The sequence below is a fragment of the Ranitomeya imitator genome, chromosome 8 (genome assembly GCF_032444005.1).
Source record: "Ranitomeya imitator isolate aRanImi1 chromosome 8, aRanImi1.pri, whole genome shotgun sequence".
NCBI classification, from domain to species: Eukaryota; Metazoa; Chordata; class Amphibia; order Anura; family Dendrobatidae; genus Ranitomeya; species Ranitomeya imitator.
This window is the reverse complement of record NC_091289.1, coordinates 29,596,528-29,616,266: the sequence shown is the minus strand read 5'-3', so window position 1 is coordinate 29,616,266 and position 19,739 is coordinate 29,596,528. Positions and strand designations below refer to the sequence as shown.

General features: G+C 43.2%; 1 protein-coding gene across 1 annotated transcript in view; it reads right to left on the bottom strand.

Moving 5' to 3' along the window:
- The window catches only part of CFAP20DC (CFAP20 domain containing), a 396,453-nt gene that overhangs the window by 184,380 nt on the left and 192,334 nt on the right, over positions 1-19,739 (bottom strand). The window contains exons 11-12 of the mRNA XM_069736631.1: positions 6,229-6,336; positions 116-235 (exon numbers count right to left, since the gene is read on the bottom strand). Of these exons, the coding sequence (XP_069592732.1) occupies positions 116-235; positions 6,229-6,336 (228 nt within the window). The remainder of the gene's footprint in view (positions 1-115; positions 236-6,228; positions 6,337-19,739) is intronic.

Below are 19,739 nucleotides of genomic sequence, written 5' to 3'. Positions count from 1 at the left end.
CATGGACGGCGCATTACGCGGCTTATATATTCTCTTTCTGCATATAATTTGCTTTCGTGATCCATTTCCCTATCAAACAGATACAAAAGACTTTATACAGGAGGTGTCGTCTAACCTGGGACGTGGGCGCCTGCGCCGTTTGATGCCTTTGGTCTGTTTTCTCTCTCGCAGGACGGCACATGGATCTGAACAGAGCGCTTATCTTCATTTCCGCAGTGTCCCACTGAAGAGCTGTCTGAGAGAAAATATATCATATAAAATACATTTCTCCTTATCTGCATGTTTTAAATTGCAAGTGGATTTTTTATTAGTTCTGAGATCTCTCCCTGCTGTTCCCACTGATAAGCCATAAAGCAGAGGCGATATTTTCATTTTTATTCACTCAGAACGCCTGCACTGTTCCATAACTAAGGTGACCAATTTAGTTCCCAGACGCTGCTGCCATTTTTCAACTTTGGCTTGTTGTTGTTTTGCTTATTTTTTTTTTCCTTTTTTTTGTTTTTAATCCACTTTTTGAGCTTTATATTTAAGGTAATAATATAATTTAGAAATGCATTTACGTTTTGCATCCTCTAAGTAAATCTACAGACATTAAATGATGTTATTATTTAAAGAGTACATGTCCTTAATTTTTTATTCAGAAATTAATAATATAAGGAAAGATAAAAAAAATTGTAATAGACAAAAAAAATCACATACTGCAGCTCATGAAATCTATGGAGGTGAGAGGGAGGAGTATACTGCAGCTAATAAAAGTTTATGGAGGTGAGAGGGAAGAGTATACTGCAGCTAATAAAAGTCTATGGAGGTGAGAGGGAGGAGTATACTGCAGCTAATAAAAGTCTATGGAGGTGAGAGGGAGGAGTATACTGCAGCTAATAAAAGTTTATGGAGGTGAGAGGGAAGAGTATACTGCAGCTAATAAAAGTCTATGGAGGTGAGAGGGAGGAGTATACTGCAGCTAATAAAAGTTTATGGAGGTGAGAGGGAAGAGTATACTGCAGCTAATAAAAGTCTATGGAGGTGAGAGGGAGGAGTATACTGCAGCTAATAAAAGTCTATGGAGGTGAGAGGGAGGAGTATACTGCAGCTAATCAAAGTCTATGGAGGTGAGAGGGAGGAGTATACTGCAGCTAATAAAAGTCTATGGAGGTGAGAGGGAGGAGTATACTGCAGCTAATAAAAGTCTATGGAGGTGAGAGGGAGGAGCATACTGCAGTTTATTAAAGTCTATGGAGGTGAGAGGGAGGAGTATACTGCAGCTAATAAAAGTCTATGGAGGTGAGAGGGAGGAGTATACTGCAGCTAATAAAAGTCTATGGAGGTGAGAGGGAGGAGTTAGCTGTGAAGAAGACAGAGGCAGAGACACCAAGATGTGGCTAAAGCTTCTAGTGAGTGTAGTATCAAGGTTGAAAGCTGGATTCACAGCTAATGCTGTCATTCCATAATGTTTTCCATGCTGCTGCTGCTTCAAAATAGATAAGGGAGCAGGATTTTCTCATCTTCGTGTTTAATGTATATACAGTGCAGAGCAAAAGTTTGGACACATCTTCTCATTTAAAGATTTTTCTGTATTTTCATGACTATGAAAATTGTACATTCACACTGAAGGCATCAAAACTATGAATTAACACATGTGGAACTATATACTTAACAAAAAAGTGTGAAACAACTGAAATTATGTCTTATATTCTAGGTTCTTCAAAGTAGCAACCTTTTGCTTTGATGACTGCTTTGCACACTCTTGGCATTCTCTTGATGAGCTTCATGAGGTAGTCACCGGGAATGGTATTCTAACAATCTTGAAGGAGTTTCCAGAGATGCTTAGCACTTGTTGGCCCTTTTGCCTTCACTCTGCGGTCCAGCTCACCACAAACCATCTCGACTGGGTTCAGGTCTGGTGACTATGGAGGCCAGGTCATCTGGCGTAGCACCCCATCACTCTCCTTCTTGGTCAGATAGCCCTTACACAACATGGAGGTGTGTTTGGGGTCATTGTCCTGGTGAAAAATAAATGATGGTCCAACTAAAGGCAAACTGGATGGAATAGCATGCCATTGCAAGATGTTGGTCTGATTTCCACTGGTCTAATGTCCATTACTTGTGTTATTTAGCCCAAACAAGTCTCTTCTGCTTGTTGCCTGTCCTTAGCAGTGGTTTCCTAGCAGCTGTTTTACCATGAAGACCTGCTGCACAAAGTCTCCTCTTAACAGTTGTTGTAGAGATGTGCCTGCTGCTAGAACTCCTTGTGGCATTGACCTGGTCTCTAATCTGAGCTGCTGTTAATCTGCGATTTCTGAGGCTGGTGACTCAGATAAACTTATCCTCAGAAGCAGAGGTGACTCTTGGTCTTCCTTTCCTGGGGCGGTCCTCATATGAGCCAGTTTCTTTGTAGCGCTTGATGGTTTTTGCAACTGCACTTGGGGACACTTTCAAAGTTTGCCCAATTTTTCGGACTGACTAACCTTCATTTCTTAAAGTAATGATGGCCACTCGTTTTTCTTTACTTAGCAGCTTTTTTCTTGCTATAAGGCCGGGATCACACATGCGAGAAATACATCCGAGTCTCGCATGGTAATACTCGGCATTGCCGCTGTCTCTCTGGAGCGGAGCGTGAAGCTTCATGTATTGTTCCCATTAGTCCACCATAGTTAGTCCTTGTTTTCTGCGACCACTTCGGTGGTGTCCGAATCCCTAAACCTCGTCTGCGGTACCTGTAACCCATGGCCTCAAATGTTGTCTGCCAACCTGGGGGCTGAATTATCAGGCCGGAACTGTGAACTTATCCCTGTGGCAGTCCAGTCTGCAGTGTGTGAACCTGTCCCTGTGGCCGCCCTGTCTGCACAGGGAGAACCTGTCTCATTGGCTGTCTTGTCCACACAGTGTCAACTTGTACCAAGCGGCCGACCTGTCAGAAATCGCCCCAAAAAGGCTGTCCTGTCTGAACTTGTCCCAAGTGGCCAGCTTTGTCTGAGAAACTGAAGTAACATATCTGTCCCTTTGGGACGGGCATCGCCCTGGAGTGGCACCTGGCAGCTACCTGCCGCACAAGTCTGACCTCACCACTAGAGGCTCCAGCAAACACTAAGGAAGCTGCTCAGTCATGCCCCTCCAGGGTAAGTCCAATCTGTGGCACAGTGGATCCACAAACCACGTGCGCCACCTAGTAGCGTAACAGCTACGTTGGAAAAGTGCACATTTACCAAGAGCACGGAGTGATGGGAGCATCTTCTCTTCAATATAGAGCAGTACACCTGTGAATTGATGACACCATCAATGAAATGTAGCTCCTGGACACCAGAAATGCACATAGGGACACTGACACCACCATGTCTCACTAGAGGCACCATGCACTGTTCTAGATTAATTTGTCTAAACTGTTCTTGTCAAAATATTGAAAATTTTACAGTAGCATGCAAAAGTTTGGACACCCCTGTTCAAAATTCCTGTTATTGTGAACAAATAAGTAAGTTGAAGATGAAATGATCTCTAAAAGGCCTAAAGTTAAAGATGACACATTTCCTTTGTATTTAATGCAGAAAAATATATACTGTCATTTTTTAGTTTAAAAATTGCAAAAAGGAAAATGGGCCAATGCAAACGTTTAGGTATCCTTGGAGATTTGTGTGCTCAGATAACTATGACCAAGGTTTCACACCTTAATTAGCCCGTTAGGGTTATGCCTTGTTCACTATCATTGTTAGGAAAGGCTAGGTGATGCAAAGCTTTATAAAAACCCAGCCTCCTCTAACTTTGTGCTAAAAACAGCAGCCATGGGTTCTTCTAAGCAACTCCCTAGCACTCTGAAAATGAAAATGGTGGAGGTCCACAAAGCAGGAGAAGGCTAGAAGAAGATAGCAAAGCATTTTTAAGTTGCCCTTTCCTCAGTTCAAAATGTAAATAAGAAAAATGACAGTTAACAGGAACAGTGGAGGTCAAGATAAGGTCTGGAAGACCAAGCAAATATAAATTGTAACATTTTAAAAAGTTTTATTTCCGAATTCTTGGGAAAACTTTTTGATGGATTGGAGGCTAACTCATTTTTTTCTAACTAAATCCACACATTTAAGGGGTTGTCCAGTGAAAGGACATTATCACCTACACACAGAATGCATGATAACTTGCTGATCGATGGCAGTTCGACTACTAGAACCTACACTGTAACAATATTCAACGCTGCTCTATTTATTCCCTTCTTTTCTTCTTTCTTTTTTTTGCTAGCTCCTTAGCGAATGAATGGAACAGCTTTTAGAGCATGTGACCTGCCATATGCAATGCGAATAAAAGTTTTTTATTGGGGCCATTCGGTGCAGGCGTCATTGGCGGGATCCCCCCCCCGATCAGTGATTACCTCCTTTCACTTGACATCCTGGTTACCTGACGTGTGACAACTGCCAACATCTAGTTCAGGAACATGAAATATTGCCGCTATGTGTTTGCTGCTGACTTTTCTCTAGGAGATGTAGCAGAATAATTTTTACATGCAAAGCTCATTTTTCGTTCTGCAATTCTTCAATATATCAGAGAGCAACATCAATAACAAAATATTCCAGCACGGAGAGCTCGTTCATCAGGATGCAGCTATTCGAGGCGCTGCGTGAATGTATGATCACTCACAGAAACACAATTAAGATACGGAGAGGGAAGTCAAAATCTCACTGTGCCAGAAGTGCTGAGAAGCAGAAATGTCTGCGCCAGAAAGAATGCGCCAAGTCTGTGAAGAGTGCACGTAATAGACAAGTCTGGGAAACCCTTCAATAGTTTGTGTTCTCTTGAAGTTAAATTCCACTACATAGTTTCTAAAACTTTCCAGTAAGATCCTGTTCTGGAGCATAAATGAAGGTCCACCATTCAAGATCTAAAAACAATTCTTGGCTTGCATTACCTCTATTATATCACTTGTTTACATCGTTTTATTTTCAATGTAGCGTTGGGCAACTTTGGTGCTCTCTTCCACATTCAGAAGCCGGCAACACTACATCTAGGGCCAAGTTTTGGAGTAACACCCATTATTTGAAAGTTAGTTAAAAAAAGTTAGCTGGATGCCATACACACAATTTATCTGCACACTGTTTAAAGCCCTAGTACACATTAGACGAAAGTCGACCAAACCTGTCAATATCAGCAGGATCTTCGGACAGTCTCATGTCAATGTGGGCTTTCCATCTGTCCCCTGAACAGATGATATCATGAAAGCGAAGGGTTGGTGTTACAGAACCCCCAGCACCAAGAATATGTTATGCTACATATATATTATGTATAATAGGTTCCATGTGAAATGCAACAGTCCACAGGCTGCATCCCTGGGCAGAGGGGACAAGATATTCTCCTTCTGACCTCCCCCACCTTTGTAATTCCCACAGTAAATACCAGCAGGCTCCGGCCCCCTGCGGCTATTGTAATGTATGTCTGGCCTGCTTTTTCTATTGGCCTGCCCTGTGTATCTGTGTAATATATATTCTGTGTGTTGTAAATAAAGTGTGTTCTTTTAGACTGGAAATACCTGGAGTAGCAGTCAGCTTTTATATGCTCCCATGTAATCAAGAAATTCTAGCCAGCGTCCTTCATTCAGAATCCAGCAAAAGCAGAGTGGACCTCCTGAAACACGGGGGGTGCTGAAAGAGGTACTACAGCACAGTAGACCCCGTTACAGTCGGAATGATAGAATTCCGACAGCTGATCCTTCTCTTGGTCTTGGTCAAGGGAAGACATACCATTGGCGCAAAAAAGCTGAACTTTGTATTTTGCGCCACATTTATTTTGTGTTTTAGATAAATTCAAGACTACTTTTAGGCAAGGTCAACAAGAAGGCAAGGCCAACAGGATGGTTGGTGGAGAAAGGGCAAGATCATGATCTCAACTTAAGGAGAGCCTCTCTTGCTTCCAGCTCTCATCTGGCTGCCACCAAAGTCTTGACAGTCTACTTCTGCTCCCCTCCAGTAGTGAGTGGAAGCCTAAGGGCTCCTTCTCACTTGCGAGAAATACGGCCGAGTCTCGCAGGTTAAAACCAAGCTCTGGCACCGGCACTCCAGAGCGGAGCGTGCAGCTCCATGTATTGCTGTGCGACTGCACGCTCCGCTCTGGAGTGCCGGCCCCAGAGCTTGTTTTTAACCTGCGAGACTCGGCCGTATTTCTCGCAAGTGAGAAGGAGCCCTAAGGTGAACATTAGCCCTGGATCCCCTTGATTACATATTATGCCCCAAAAGAGTAATTACTTGCCTTACTTACCAAGCACAGATTTTGACTGCTCCTTTTTTCCACTCCCAACACTCCTCAGTCTTCGACCTTTCTCGTTAGTGAGCGGATCCATAGGTGGATGTGGAAGGTAATCTGCTCCTAAAACATATAAACCAGATTACTGCCCAGACTGTGAAACATGATCTCTTTGTGATACTATTCTAACAGTTTACAAATCTGAAAATACAGTGGTCCCAATTCATCATTGCATTTCCTCCACTTTTCTGGAGTAATTTGCTCTTTTTCAGTGGCTTTAGTATATTCTTTATACATTTTCATGTTTCTTTTTTACGTATATTTTTATTTTTTCCTTTACACCTTTGTTTATCCAGATGTTGTAGACAGATACACAGATTCATGAAACGTGATTTTTTATCAAATGTTGGATTTTGTTTTTTGTGCATCTCACTCCAGTCCATGCTGGTGGTAAAGTTTCTGGAGGAGTTTCCAATTTGGTGCATTTTTGGTGAATTATAGTCATCAGTTTCTTTTCGGAACAAATATTGATGAGCGAATGTGCTGGGATAAGGTGTTATCTGAGCATGCGCCGATGCCAACCGAATGTCTTCGACGTGCTCGAATAATATGTTCGAGTCCCCGCAGCTGCATGTCTTGACGCCGCAATACAAACAGGCAATCCCGCATGTTATGCGGCTATCGAACAGCTGGGGGACATGCAGTCGCCAGTACTCAAACATATTTTTCGAGCATGCCGAAGATACTCGGATAGCACCCGAGCATGCTCAGATAACACCTTATCCCAGCACGTTCGCTCATCACTAGTAACGAACACTACCGTGAAGAATCACCATCACAGTTCTCACCTGATTTCTTGCAGAAAAATAATATTCACAGCAGCCTCTCAATCACTGCTAAGTGACAGAGCAGAGATCTCTTCATGAATACAAAAGACTCCCAGCCACGAATCCGTGGAATTCTTTCATTGCTCCTAGCAGCCAAACACTACAATATTATTACAATGCTGCTTTGGCTATTGGGTGAGCGGATCTGCCCCTGTAATATGCTGCCCTTTTAAAAGGTGACATAGCGGCTATAGTATTCCCATTAGGATCCTGGGAACTTTGTACTTTGGCCACAATCTTAGAATTTTTGTTAGGCTCTTTATTTAACGACCCATTAGGTTGTTTTTTTTTTTTATAAATATTACTATTTTTTATAGGTGCGAATCATGGAAAAAATCTGATTGACAGCATGCCAGAATATCTGTACTGGCATAGACATGCCTCCCCATATAAATAAGAGGCTAATTCATCATTGCCTTTGCACTTTTTTTGTCTAGTTTTGTGTGGTTTCTATTTACTTGGTAATTTACAACATTATTTAAGTCTACTGTCTTTGTGTTCGCCTGTTCTTTTAATGTTTTTTCCTGATGTTTTCAGTTTATTCATCAAATGTGATTTTTTAAAAATCTATGATTTTTGTGTGCAATTGTACTGTCATGATATGATGGTCTTCGGTACTGCTCAAACTGTCCCTGAAACTGGGACCCTAACTATCCCTGTTCTGGGGGTACTCTTGAAGGTAGAGAAGCCTGAGTCTCCAATCTTACTGTGCTCCTGTTAACCCTGATCTGTCCCCTCTCCGACCCCATGAGGCATGGGACAGATATAAAAGGCAAACAAGACACAAAGACAAAAGAGGGATAACAGAAAGCAACAAGCATACAAACACTCACCAAATGTAAAGAGGTATATAGGGAAGGATAGGAATGTACCAACCAAATGGGAATAGGACAAAGAGGAAACCAAACACACAAAAACAGCAGACAACAATCTCCAGTAGCAACAGCATTCTCCAATTCAACACAGCGTCTCCAAGGAGCTAGGAAGCAAAGCTTTCACTGGCAAGAAAGAGAAGGGCTGCCCAGGTTTTATAGGGAGAAGTAATGACCAGATCAGAAGCAGCTGAAAATGGAGCTGCAAGTTTCTGTGATTCACAATACGTAGTGATCTTCTACCCCCAGATCTCCCAGGAGGACGTGACAAACTCGTGACATGTACTCCTATACTCCCCCTTCCCCCGGTGTGATTTTTATGTAAGTCGGGCATTTTTTGTCTTGCACTTTTTGGCTAGGGTCACAGCAACGTATTTTCATAAATCGGTCCTATTATACTAATCACACTCTGATCAGAGTGATTTTCTTGGATGAGTAGAAGATGAAAAAAAAATGTCTCCATCTTGTCCATTCTGCCAGTCTGTGAAAATTGGACCTCACTCAGATGTCACCCAAGTGCAGTCCGGTATTTTTCATAGCCGGGTGCAATCCAAATATCGGATGCAAACTGAGCATGCTGCCATTCTCCCCTCAGACAGACTCTGTCTGAACAAAAAAAAAAAAAAAATCGAACATGTGCACGGCCCCGCAGACTAACATTGGTGCAAGTGCAATCTGTTTAGTCGTGTGATCACACTCGGACCGAAAGTACGGTCGTCTGCATGAGCCTTTGAGCCATTTTGCAAAACGTGTGACTTTTTGCGCGAAAAGGTTAAAGACCAAAGATGAAAACGATTTTTTTTTTTTGTTGCTTTGTGTGAAATTCGTGAACCGCGTGTTCCATTTGGAAGAAATTTGGGGCAAAAAAACTACGGCAAAAACCACAAGTTAGAAAAGAAGAGTTAATAATAGTTACAAAAATGCAGCTGATGAATTGGGATCATTCTTTATTAGAGATGCTTTGCCATATCAGACTTTTGCAATGGCGGGTTCCCACGCGGGACCTTGTGTACTAAGCCGTGATGAGCCTGAGGCGTCCCCAACTGTATCTGTTCATTGCACCCAAGATGTGCCTCCGGGCTGAGCACCATTACCAGGGTCTGATCTGCACAGTATCCTTTATAGTACGGGGCCGCTGATATTGAGAGCTCACTTTAACTCAACGCCTCAAGCACCAGACTTAGATGATCGCTTTCTTTGGGCACAAAGGATGATGTAAAGATATTCCCTTTCGCTGCGTCTTCTATTCTGAGTAACGTGTCTCTATAAATAATGCAGCTATTGGTTTAATATGCAGTGTTCATAATATGGGAACGGCAGGAGCCACGACCCGATTTTTCCTTAAGTTTTATATGTCTACTGCACTTGGTCAAATTAATAAAGTGCAAAAGTCAAAGTTCAGACGCAGTTGCTACTAAAAGTACAAGGACGAATCAGTGAAAAAAAAAGAATGTATACATAAAGGAGGCTCCTGTGCCCCCACAAACGTCAGCTTATCAATCAGGGTGGTGAGAGTCGCACCCCAAACTCTAGTATTGATGGGCAAGTCTAAGGATTAAAAAAAACTCTTGATAAACCCTTTAAAGGGAACATTTTATTAATAAAACTAATTGTTTGGCCATATAGGTCATAGAAGAACAATCAAAATGATACCACCCTTATAATAATACGATGTTCCAGCACTGAGAAAATCGAGTCTTGAAGCCACATGCAAATTAGCTTAGAAGTGCAGCATGGGAGGAGTGTTAGTGTAACTCCAGTGCATGTACACTCCCCCAAAGTGCTACCAGGCTTATTTGCATGTCGATTCAAAGCTTGATTTCTCAGCCCTGGCACGTATTTACAGTAAATAACAAATTGGTGGTCATCTACTTAAAGAGAAGCTATCATTACAAAATAATCTATTTTTTAAATATAGGTTTTTTATTACACTTACTTTTTTTAAATATTTTGCCTTTTTTCATTTATTTATTTATTTAGGACTAGCTGAAGAGCCCGGCGTTGCCTGGGCATAGTAAATATCTGTGGTTAGTTATAGCACGTCACTTCTCTTATTTTCCCATCACGCCTCTCATTTTCCCAATCATATCTTTAATTTTCCCCCTCACCATCTCTCATTTTCTCCCTCACTCCTCTCATTCCCCCCTAACACTTGTCATTTCGACCTCACATCTGTCATTTTCCGATCACTCCACTATTTTCCCTCACTCCTTTCATTTTGCATTCACACCTTTTCATTTTCACCTCAGTATATACATGTTTGTCATCTCCCTTATATATAGTATACACCTGTATGTCATATCCTGTATATAGTATATACCTGTATGTCATCTCCCCTGTATATAGTATATACCTGTATGTCATCTCCTCCTATATATAGTATATACCTGTATGTCATCTCCTCCTATATATAGTATATACCTGTATGTCATCTCCTTCTATATATAGTATATACCTGTATGTCATCTCCTCCTGTATATAGTATATACCTGTTTGTAATCTCCCCTGTATATAGTATATATCTGTGTGTCATCTCCTCCTGTATATAGTATATACCTGTAGGTAATCTGCTCCTGTATATAGTATATACCTGTGTGTCATCTCCTCCTGTATATAGTATATACCTGTATGTCATCTCCTCCTGTATATAGTATGTACCTGTATGTCATCTCCTCCTCTATATAGTATATACCTGTGTGTCATCTCTCCTGTATATAGTATATATCTGTGTGTCATCTCCCTTGTATATAGTATATACCTGTGTGATCTCCTGTATTAGACCTCGTTCACACGTTATTTGCTCAGTATTTTTACCTCAGTATTTGTAAGATAAATTGGCAGCCTGATAAATCTCCAGCCAACAGGAAGCCCTCCCCCTGGCAGTATATATTAGCTCACACATACACATAATAGACAGGTCATGTGACTGACAGCTGCCGTATTTCCTATATGGTACATTTGTTGCTCTTGTAGTTTGTCTGCTTATTAATCAGATTTTTATTTTTGAAGGATAATACCAGACTTGTGTGTGTTTTAGGGCGAGTTTCGTTTGTCAAGTTGTGTGTGTTGAGTTGCGTGTGGCGACATGCATGTAGCGACTTTTGTGAGATGAGTTTTGTGTGGCAACATGCGTGTAGCAACTTTTTGTGTGTCGAGTTGCATGTGACAGGTTAGTGTAGCAAGTTGTGTGCAGCAAGTTTTGCGCATGGCGAGTTTTGCGCGCGGCGAGTTTTATGTGTGGTGCCTTTTGAGCATGTGCAAGTTTTGTGTGAGGCAACTTTTGCATGTGTTGCAAATTTTGTGCATGTGGCAATTTTTCCGCGTGTGCAAGTTTTGCGTGTGGCGAGTTTTCCATGAGGTGAGTTTTGCACTTGTGGCGAGTTTTGCGTGAGCCTAGTTTTTGCATGTGGCGAGTTTTGCGCGTGGCGAGATTTGAGCGGCGACTTTTGTGTTTCGACTTTTATGTGGCGAGGTTGGTGTATGTGTGGTGTAATGTGTGCTAAGGGTAATATGTGTTCAAGCACGTGGTAGTGTGTGGCGCATTTTGTGTGTGTGTTCATATCCCCGTGTGTGGTGAGTATCTCATGTCGGGGTCCCACCTTAGCAACTGTACGGTATATACTCTTTTGCGCCATCGCTCTCACTCTTTAAGTCCCCCTTGTTCACATCTGGCAGCTGTCAATTTGCCTCCAACACTTTTCCTTTCACTTTTCCCCATTATGTAGATAGGGGAAAAATAGTTTGGTGAATTGGAAAGCACGGAGTTAAAATTTCACCTCACAACATAGCCTATGACTCTCTCAGGGTCCAGACGTGTGACTGTGCAAAATTTTGTGGCTGTAGCTGCGACGCCTCCAACACTTTTCATTTCACTTTTTCCCCATTATGTAGATAGGAGCAAAATTGTTTGGTGAATTGGAAAGCGCGGGGTTAAAATTTCACCTCACAACGTAGCCTATGATGCTCTCGGGGTCCAGACAAGTGACTGTGCAAAATTTTGTTGCTGTAGCTGCGACGCCTCCAACACTTTTCCTTTCACTTTTTTCCCCATTATGTAGATAGGGGCAAAATTGTTTGGTGAATTGGAACGCGCGGGGTTAAAATTTCGCCTCACAATATAGCCTATGACGCTCTCGGGGTCCAGACGTGTGACTGTTCAAAATTTTGTGGCTGTAGCTGCGACGGTGCAGATGCCAATCCCGGACATACATACATACATACATACACACACACACACATTCAGCTTTATATAGTAGACTAGCTGAAGAGCCCGGCGTTGCCTGGGCATAGTAAATATCTGTGGTTAGTTACAGCACGTCACTTCTCTTATTTTCCCATCACGCCTCTAATTTCCCAATCACATCTTTAATTTTCCCCCTCACATCTCTCATTTTCTCCCTCACACCTCTCATTTTCTCCCTCACTCCTCTCATTCCCCCCTAACACTTGTCATTTCGACCTCACATCTGTCATTTTCCGATCACTACACTATTTTCCCTCACTCCTCTCATTTTGCACTCACACCTTTTCATTTTCACCTCACACCTCTCATTTTCACCTCAGTATATACATGTTTGTCATCTCCCTTATATATAGTATACACCTGTATGTCATCTCCTGTATATAGTATATACCTGTATGTCATCTCCCCTGTATATAGTATATACCTGCTGTGTGTCATCTCCCCTGTATATAGTATATACCTGTATGTCATCTCCTCCTATATATAGTATATACCTGTATGTCATCTCCTCCTATATATAGTATATAAGCAACAAAGAAAAGAGAACAAAGAAGGACTGCCAATCCAATAAATAAAGATATATAAACAACAAATTTTATTAATACATATAATACATACAAAAAAATATATATACAGAGATATGGATACTCGGCAGATGGAACGGTACATAGACCAATATGTGCACGGAACACCGATGCCACAGTGTATGTATAGAAGGACGACAGCAAAATATATCAATCATAATAATCACTCCCTATAGAGCATAGGAGGTATATCTAAATGATGGTAAATTATCTAAAGAAGCACCTACCTATAACTCCAATACATATACATAACCTGCTGACCACCAACTAATATAGTGCCACAGGTATAGCTAATAACAGATATGGCTATTGTAAAATACAACGCAAACAAGCTGCCATAGTGCAGTGCCTCAAAGCATGTAACCGCACAAAACCATACCTGTAGACATATTTCCACCTGTAGACATAGCGGCACACGTGCCCGTGCACAAAGAGCCTCGACGCGCGTTTCGCTGTATCCTACAGCTTCGTCGGGAGGTGAAGTAGCCACTAAATGGACCCCCATATATAGTACCTATCTAATGTGGTAATTGGCATCACGTACGGCGGCGCATAACCCCCATGATGCAACTCCACGGAGAGCGCGTCGCTCTATGCGCCCGGTATCCGGTGACGTAGCCAGGTCACCTGACCCGCCCGTCTCCTAGACAACGAGCAACACAAACAGAGCGACGTCCCACCATGGCGCTGCAGCGCATGCGCAGGTATGCGCACGCAATGCCACAAGAAACGCTAGAACAACACTGAAACACCACTACCACTACACTGCGGCTGGAATGTGTAACAACAGATAGCATGTCTCCGGCTACACTCGTCAGTATCAACCACCATTAACCGAGCCCATGGTTCAACTAAGTATTGCAGGATAAGATACACTTAAACAATCCAGCTATAGCGGGCATGAAACAATACTAGTACTGTCAGTACACATTACCTTCGCTAAGACAGTAATTAATCGTCATGTCCTGACACAGATGATCATTTTAACAAGATTGTACAATAAATATAAATGTGAGTGTATATAAAACCACATGATGTAGCCCACATACAAATAACATATATTGCATAATTATCTAATGAGCAGGGACATACCTATGAATACATATAGGGCAATATATAAAATGCCCCATATGCTAAATGATCTACTACAACATTTTAATAAGTCGTGCCTCATATGTAACTATGTTATGGCTGGCAATCAGGCAACACAGCGTGCAGTAATCAGCGCACATACAGAGATCTGGCAATAACCCAAAACAATAGGACGAGCTCTGAGACGTGGAATCTCTGTAGACTGCAGTACCTGATCTATCCTCACACAACTGGAAGCAGCAGTGGATTGCGCCTATCAACTACCTATGCAACTCGGCACTGCCTGAGGAGCTGACTAGCCTGAAGATAGAAACACAAGCCTGACTTACCTCAGAGAAATACCCCAAAGGAACAGGCAGCCCCCACATACAATGACTGTTAGCAAGATGAAAAGACAAACGTAGGAATGAAATAGATTCAGCAAAGTGAGGCCCGATATTCTAGACAGAGCGAGGATAGCAAAGAGAACTATGCAGTCTACAAAAAACCCTAAAACGAAAACCACGCAAAGGGGCAAAAAGACCCACCGTGCCGAACTAACAGCACGGCGGTGCACCCCTTTGCTTCTCAGAGCTTCCAGCAAAAGATAATAACAAGCTGGACAGAAAAAACAGAAAACAAACTAGAAGCACTTATCTAGCAGAGCAGCAGGCCCAAGGAAAGATGCAGTAGCTCAGATCCAACACTGGAACATTGACAAGGAGCAAGGAAGACAGACTCAGGTGGAGCCAAATAGCAAGGCAGCCAACGAGCTCACCAAAACACCTGAGGGAGGAAGCCCAGAGACTGCAATACCACTTGTGACCACAGAAGTGAACTCAGCCACAGAATTCACAACAGTACCCCCCCCTTGAGGAGGGGTCACCGAACCCTCACCAGAACCCCCAGGCCGACCAGGATGAGCCACATGAAAGGCACGAACAAGATCTGGGGCATGGACATCAGAGGCAAAAACCCAGGAATTATCTTCCGGAGCATAACCCTTCCATTTGACCAGATACTGGAGTTTCCGTCTAGAGACACGAGAATCCAAAATCTTCTCCACAATATACTCCAATTCCCCCTCCACCAAAACAGGGGCAGGAGGCTCCACAGATGGAACCATAGGTGCCACGTATCTCCTCAACAACGACCTATGGAATACATTATGTATGGAAAAGGAGTCTGGGAGGGTCAGACGAAAAGACACCGGATTGAGAATCTCAGAAATCCTATACGGACCAATAAAACGAGGTTTAAATTTAGGAGAGGAAACCTTCATAGGTATATGACGAGAAGATAACCAAACCAGATCCCCAACACGAAGTCGGGGTCCCACACGGCGTCTGCGATTAGCGAAAAGCTGAGCCTTCTCCTGGGACAAGGTCAAATTGTCCACTACCTGAGTCCAGATCTGCTGCAACCTGTCCACCACATAATCCACACCAGGACAGTCCGAAGACTCAACCTGTCCTGAAGAGAAACGAGGATGGAACCCAGAATTGCAGAAAAATGGAGAGACCAAGGTAGCCGAGCTGGCCCGATTATTAAGGGCGAACTCAGCCAACGGCAAAAATGACACCCAATCATCCTGGTCAGCGGAAACAAAACATCTCAGATATGTTTCCAAGGTCTGATTGGTTCGTTCGGTCTGGCCATTAGTCTGAGGATGGAAGGCCGAGGAAAAAGATAGGTCAATGCCCATCCTACCACAAAAGGCTCGCCAGAACCTCGAGACAAACTGGGAACCTCTGTCAGAAACAATATTCTCAGGAATGCCATGTAAACGAACCACATGCTGGAAGAACAAAGGCACCAAATCAGAGGAGGAAGGCAATTTAACCAAGGGCACCAGATGGACCATTTTAGAAAAGCGATCACAGACCACCCAAATGACAGACATCTTTTGAGAAACGGGAAGGTCAGAAATGAAATCCATCGAAATATGTGTCCAAGGCCTCTTCGGGACCGGCAAGGGCAAAAGCAACCCACTGGCACGTGAACAGCAGGGCTTAGCCCTAGCACAAATTCCACAGGACTGCACAAAAGCACGCACATCCCGTGACAGAGATGGCCACGAGAAGGATCTAGCAACCAACTCCCTGGTACCAAAGATTCCTGGATGACCGGCCAGCACCGAACAATGAAGTTCAGAGATAACTTTACTAGTCCACCTATCAGGGACGAACAGTTTCTCGGCCGGACAACGATCAGGTTTATTAGCCTGAAATTTCTGCAACACTCTCCGCAAATCAGGGGAGATGGCAGACACAATGACTCCTTCCTTGAGGATACTCGCCGGCTCAGATAACCCCGGAGAGTCGGGCACAAAACTCCTAGACAGAGCATCCGCCTTCACATTTTTAGAGCCCGGAAGGTATGAAATCACAAAATCAAAACGAGCAAAAAATAACGACCAACGGGCCTGTCTAGGATTCAAGCGCTTGGCAGACTCAAGATAAGTAAGGTTCTTATGATCAGTCAAAACCACCACGCGATGCTTAGCACCCTCAAGCCAATGACGCCACTCCTCGAATGCCCACTTCATGGCCAGCAACTCTCGGTTGCCCACATCATAATTACGCTCAGCAGCAGAAAATTTCCTGGAAAAGAAAGCACATGGTTTGAACACTGAGCAACCAGAACCTCTCTGTGACAAAACCGCCCCTGCACCAATCTCAGAAGCATCAACCTCGACCTGGAACGGAAGAGAAACATCAGGTTGACACAACACAGGGGCACAGCAAAAACGACGCTTCAACTCCTGAAAAGCTTCCACGGCAGCAGAAGACCAATTAACCAAATCAGCACCCTTCTTGGTCAAATCGGTCAATGGTCTGGCAATGCTAGAAAAATTACAGATGAAGCGACGATAAAAATTAGCAAAGCCCAGGAATTTCTGCAAACTTTTTAGAGATGTCGGCTGAGTCCAATCCTGGATGGCCTGAACCTTAACCGGATCCATCTCGATAGTAGAAGGGGAAAAGATGAACCCCAAAAATGAAACTTTCTGCACACCGAAGAGACACTTTGATCCCTTCACGAACAAGGAATTAGCACGCAGTACCTGGAAAACCATTCTGACTTGCTTCACATGAGACTCCCAATCATCTGAGAAGATCAAAATGTCATCCAAGTAAACAATCAAGAATTTATCCAGATACTCACGGAAAATGTCATGCATAAAAGACTGAAAAACAGATGGAGCATTGGCAAGTCCGAACGGCATCACCAGATACTCAAAATGACCCTCGGGCGTATTAAATGCCGTTTTCCATTCATCTCCCTGCCTGATTCTCACCAGATTATACGCACCACGAAGATCAATCTTAGTAAACCAACTAGCCCCCTTAATCCGAGCAAACAAGTCAGAAATCAATGGCAAGGGATACTGAAACTTAACAGTGATCTTATTAAGAAGGCGGTAATCAATACACGGTCTTAGCGAACCATCCTTCTTGGCTACAAAAAAGAACCCTGCTCCCAATGGTGACGACGATGGGCGAATATGTCCCTTCTCCAGGGACTCCTTCACATAACTGCGCATAGCGGTGTGTTCAGGTACGGACAAATTAAATAAACGACCCTTAGGGAATTTACTACCAGGAATCAAATCGATAGCACAATCACAATTCCTATGCGGAGGAAGGGCATCAGACTTGGACTCTTCAAATACATCCTGAAAGTCCGACAAGAACTCTGGGATGTCAGAAGGAATGGATGACGAAATAGACAAAAATGGAACATCACCATGTACTCCCTGACAACCCCAGCTGGTTACCGACATAGAGTTCCAATCCAATACTGGATTATGGGTTTGTAGCCATGGCAACCCCAACACGACCACATCATGCAAATTATGCAGTACCAAAAAGCGAATAACTTCCTGATGTGCAGGAGCCATGCACATGGTCAGCTGGGCCCAGTACTGAGGCTTATTCTTGGCCAGAGGTGTAGCATCAATTCCTCTCAACGGAATAGGACACCGCAAAGGCTCCAAGAAAAATCCACAACGTTTAGCATAATCCAAATCCATCAGATTCAGGGCAGCGCCTGAATCCACAAACGCCATGACAGAATATGATGACAAAGAGCACATTAAGGTAATGGACAAAAGGAATTTGGACTGTACAGTACCAATAACGGCAGAGCTATCGAACCGCCTAGTGCGTTTAGGACAATTAGAAATAGCATGAGTAGAATCACCACAATAGAAACACAGTCTGTTCAGACGTCTGTGTTCGTGCCGTTCTACTTTAGTCATAGTCCTGTCGCACTGCATAGGCTCAGGCTTACTCTCAGACAATACCGCCAGATGGTGCACAGATTTACGCTCGCGCAAGCGACGACCGATCTGAATGGCCAAGGACATAGACTCATTCAAACCAGCAGGCATAGGAAATCCCACCATTACATCCTTAAGAGCTTCAGAGAGACCCTTTCTGAACAAAGCCGCTAGTGCAGATTCATTCCACAGAGTGAGTACTGACCATTTTCTAAATTTCTGACAATATACTTCTACATCATCCTGACCCTGGCATAAAGCCAGCAGATTTTTCTCAGCTTGATCCACTGAATTAGGCTCATCGTAAAGCAATCCCAGCGCCTGGAAAAATGCATCAACATTACTCAATGCAGAATCTCCTGGTGCAAGAGAAAACGCCCAATCCTGTGGGTCGCCGCGCAAAAAAGAAATAATAATCAAAACCTGTTGAATAGGATTACCAGAAGAATGAGGTTTCAAGGCCAAAAATAGCTTACAATTATTTCTGAAGCTCAGGAACTTAGTTCTGTCACCAAAAAACAAATCAGGAATCGGAATTCTTGGTTCTAGCATCGATTTCTGATCAATAGTATCTTGAATCTTTTGTACATTTACAACGAGATTATCCATTGAGGAGCACAGAGCCTGAATATCCATGTCCACAGCTGTGTCCTGAAGCACTCTAATGTCTAGGGGAAAAAAAAGACTGAAGACAGAGCTAAGAAAAAAAAATGATGTCAGGATTTCTTTTTTCCCTCTATTGGAAATCATTGAATGGCTCCTTGTACTGTTATGGCTGGCAATCAGGCAACACAGCGTGCAGTAATCAGCGCACATACAGAGATCTGGCAATAACCCAAAACAATAGGACGAGCTCTGAGACGTGGAATCTCTGTAGACTGCAGTACCTGATCTATCCTCACACAACTGGAAGCAGCAGTGGATTGCGCCTATCAACTACCTATGCAACTCGGCACTGCCTGAGGAGCTGACTAGCCTGAAGATAGAAACACAAGCCTGACTTACCTCAGAGAAATACCCCAAAGGAACAGGCAGCCCCCACATATAATGACTGTTAGCAAGATGAAAAGACAAACGTAGGAATGAAATAGATTCAGCAAAGTGAGGCCCGATATTCTAGACAGAGCGAGGATAGCAAAGAGAACTATGCAGTCTACAAAAAACCCTAAAACGAAAACCACGCAAAGGGGCAAAAAGACCCACCGTGCCGAACTAACAGCACGGCGGTGCACCCCTCTGCTTCTCAGAGCTTCCAGCAAAAGACAATAGCAAGCTGGACAGAAAAAAACAGAAAACAAACTAGAAGCACTTATCTAGCAGAGCAGCAGGCCCAAGGAAAGATGCAGTAGCTCAGATCCAACACTGGAACATTGACAAGGAGCAAGGAAGACAGACTCAGGTGGAGCTAAATAGCAAGACAGCCAACGAGCTCACCAAAACACCTGAGGGAGGAAGCCCAGAGACTGCAATACCACTTGTGACCACAGAAGTGAACTCAGCCACAGAATTCACAACATAACTAGATGCATAGATGGATACATACATATATACAATAATATTATATAAAGTGCTGTGTGCTAAATA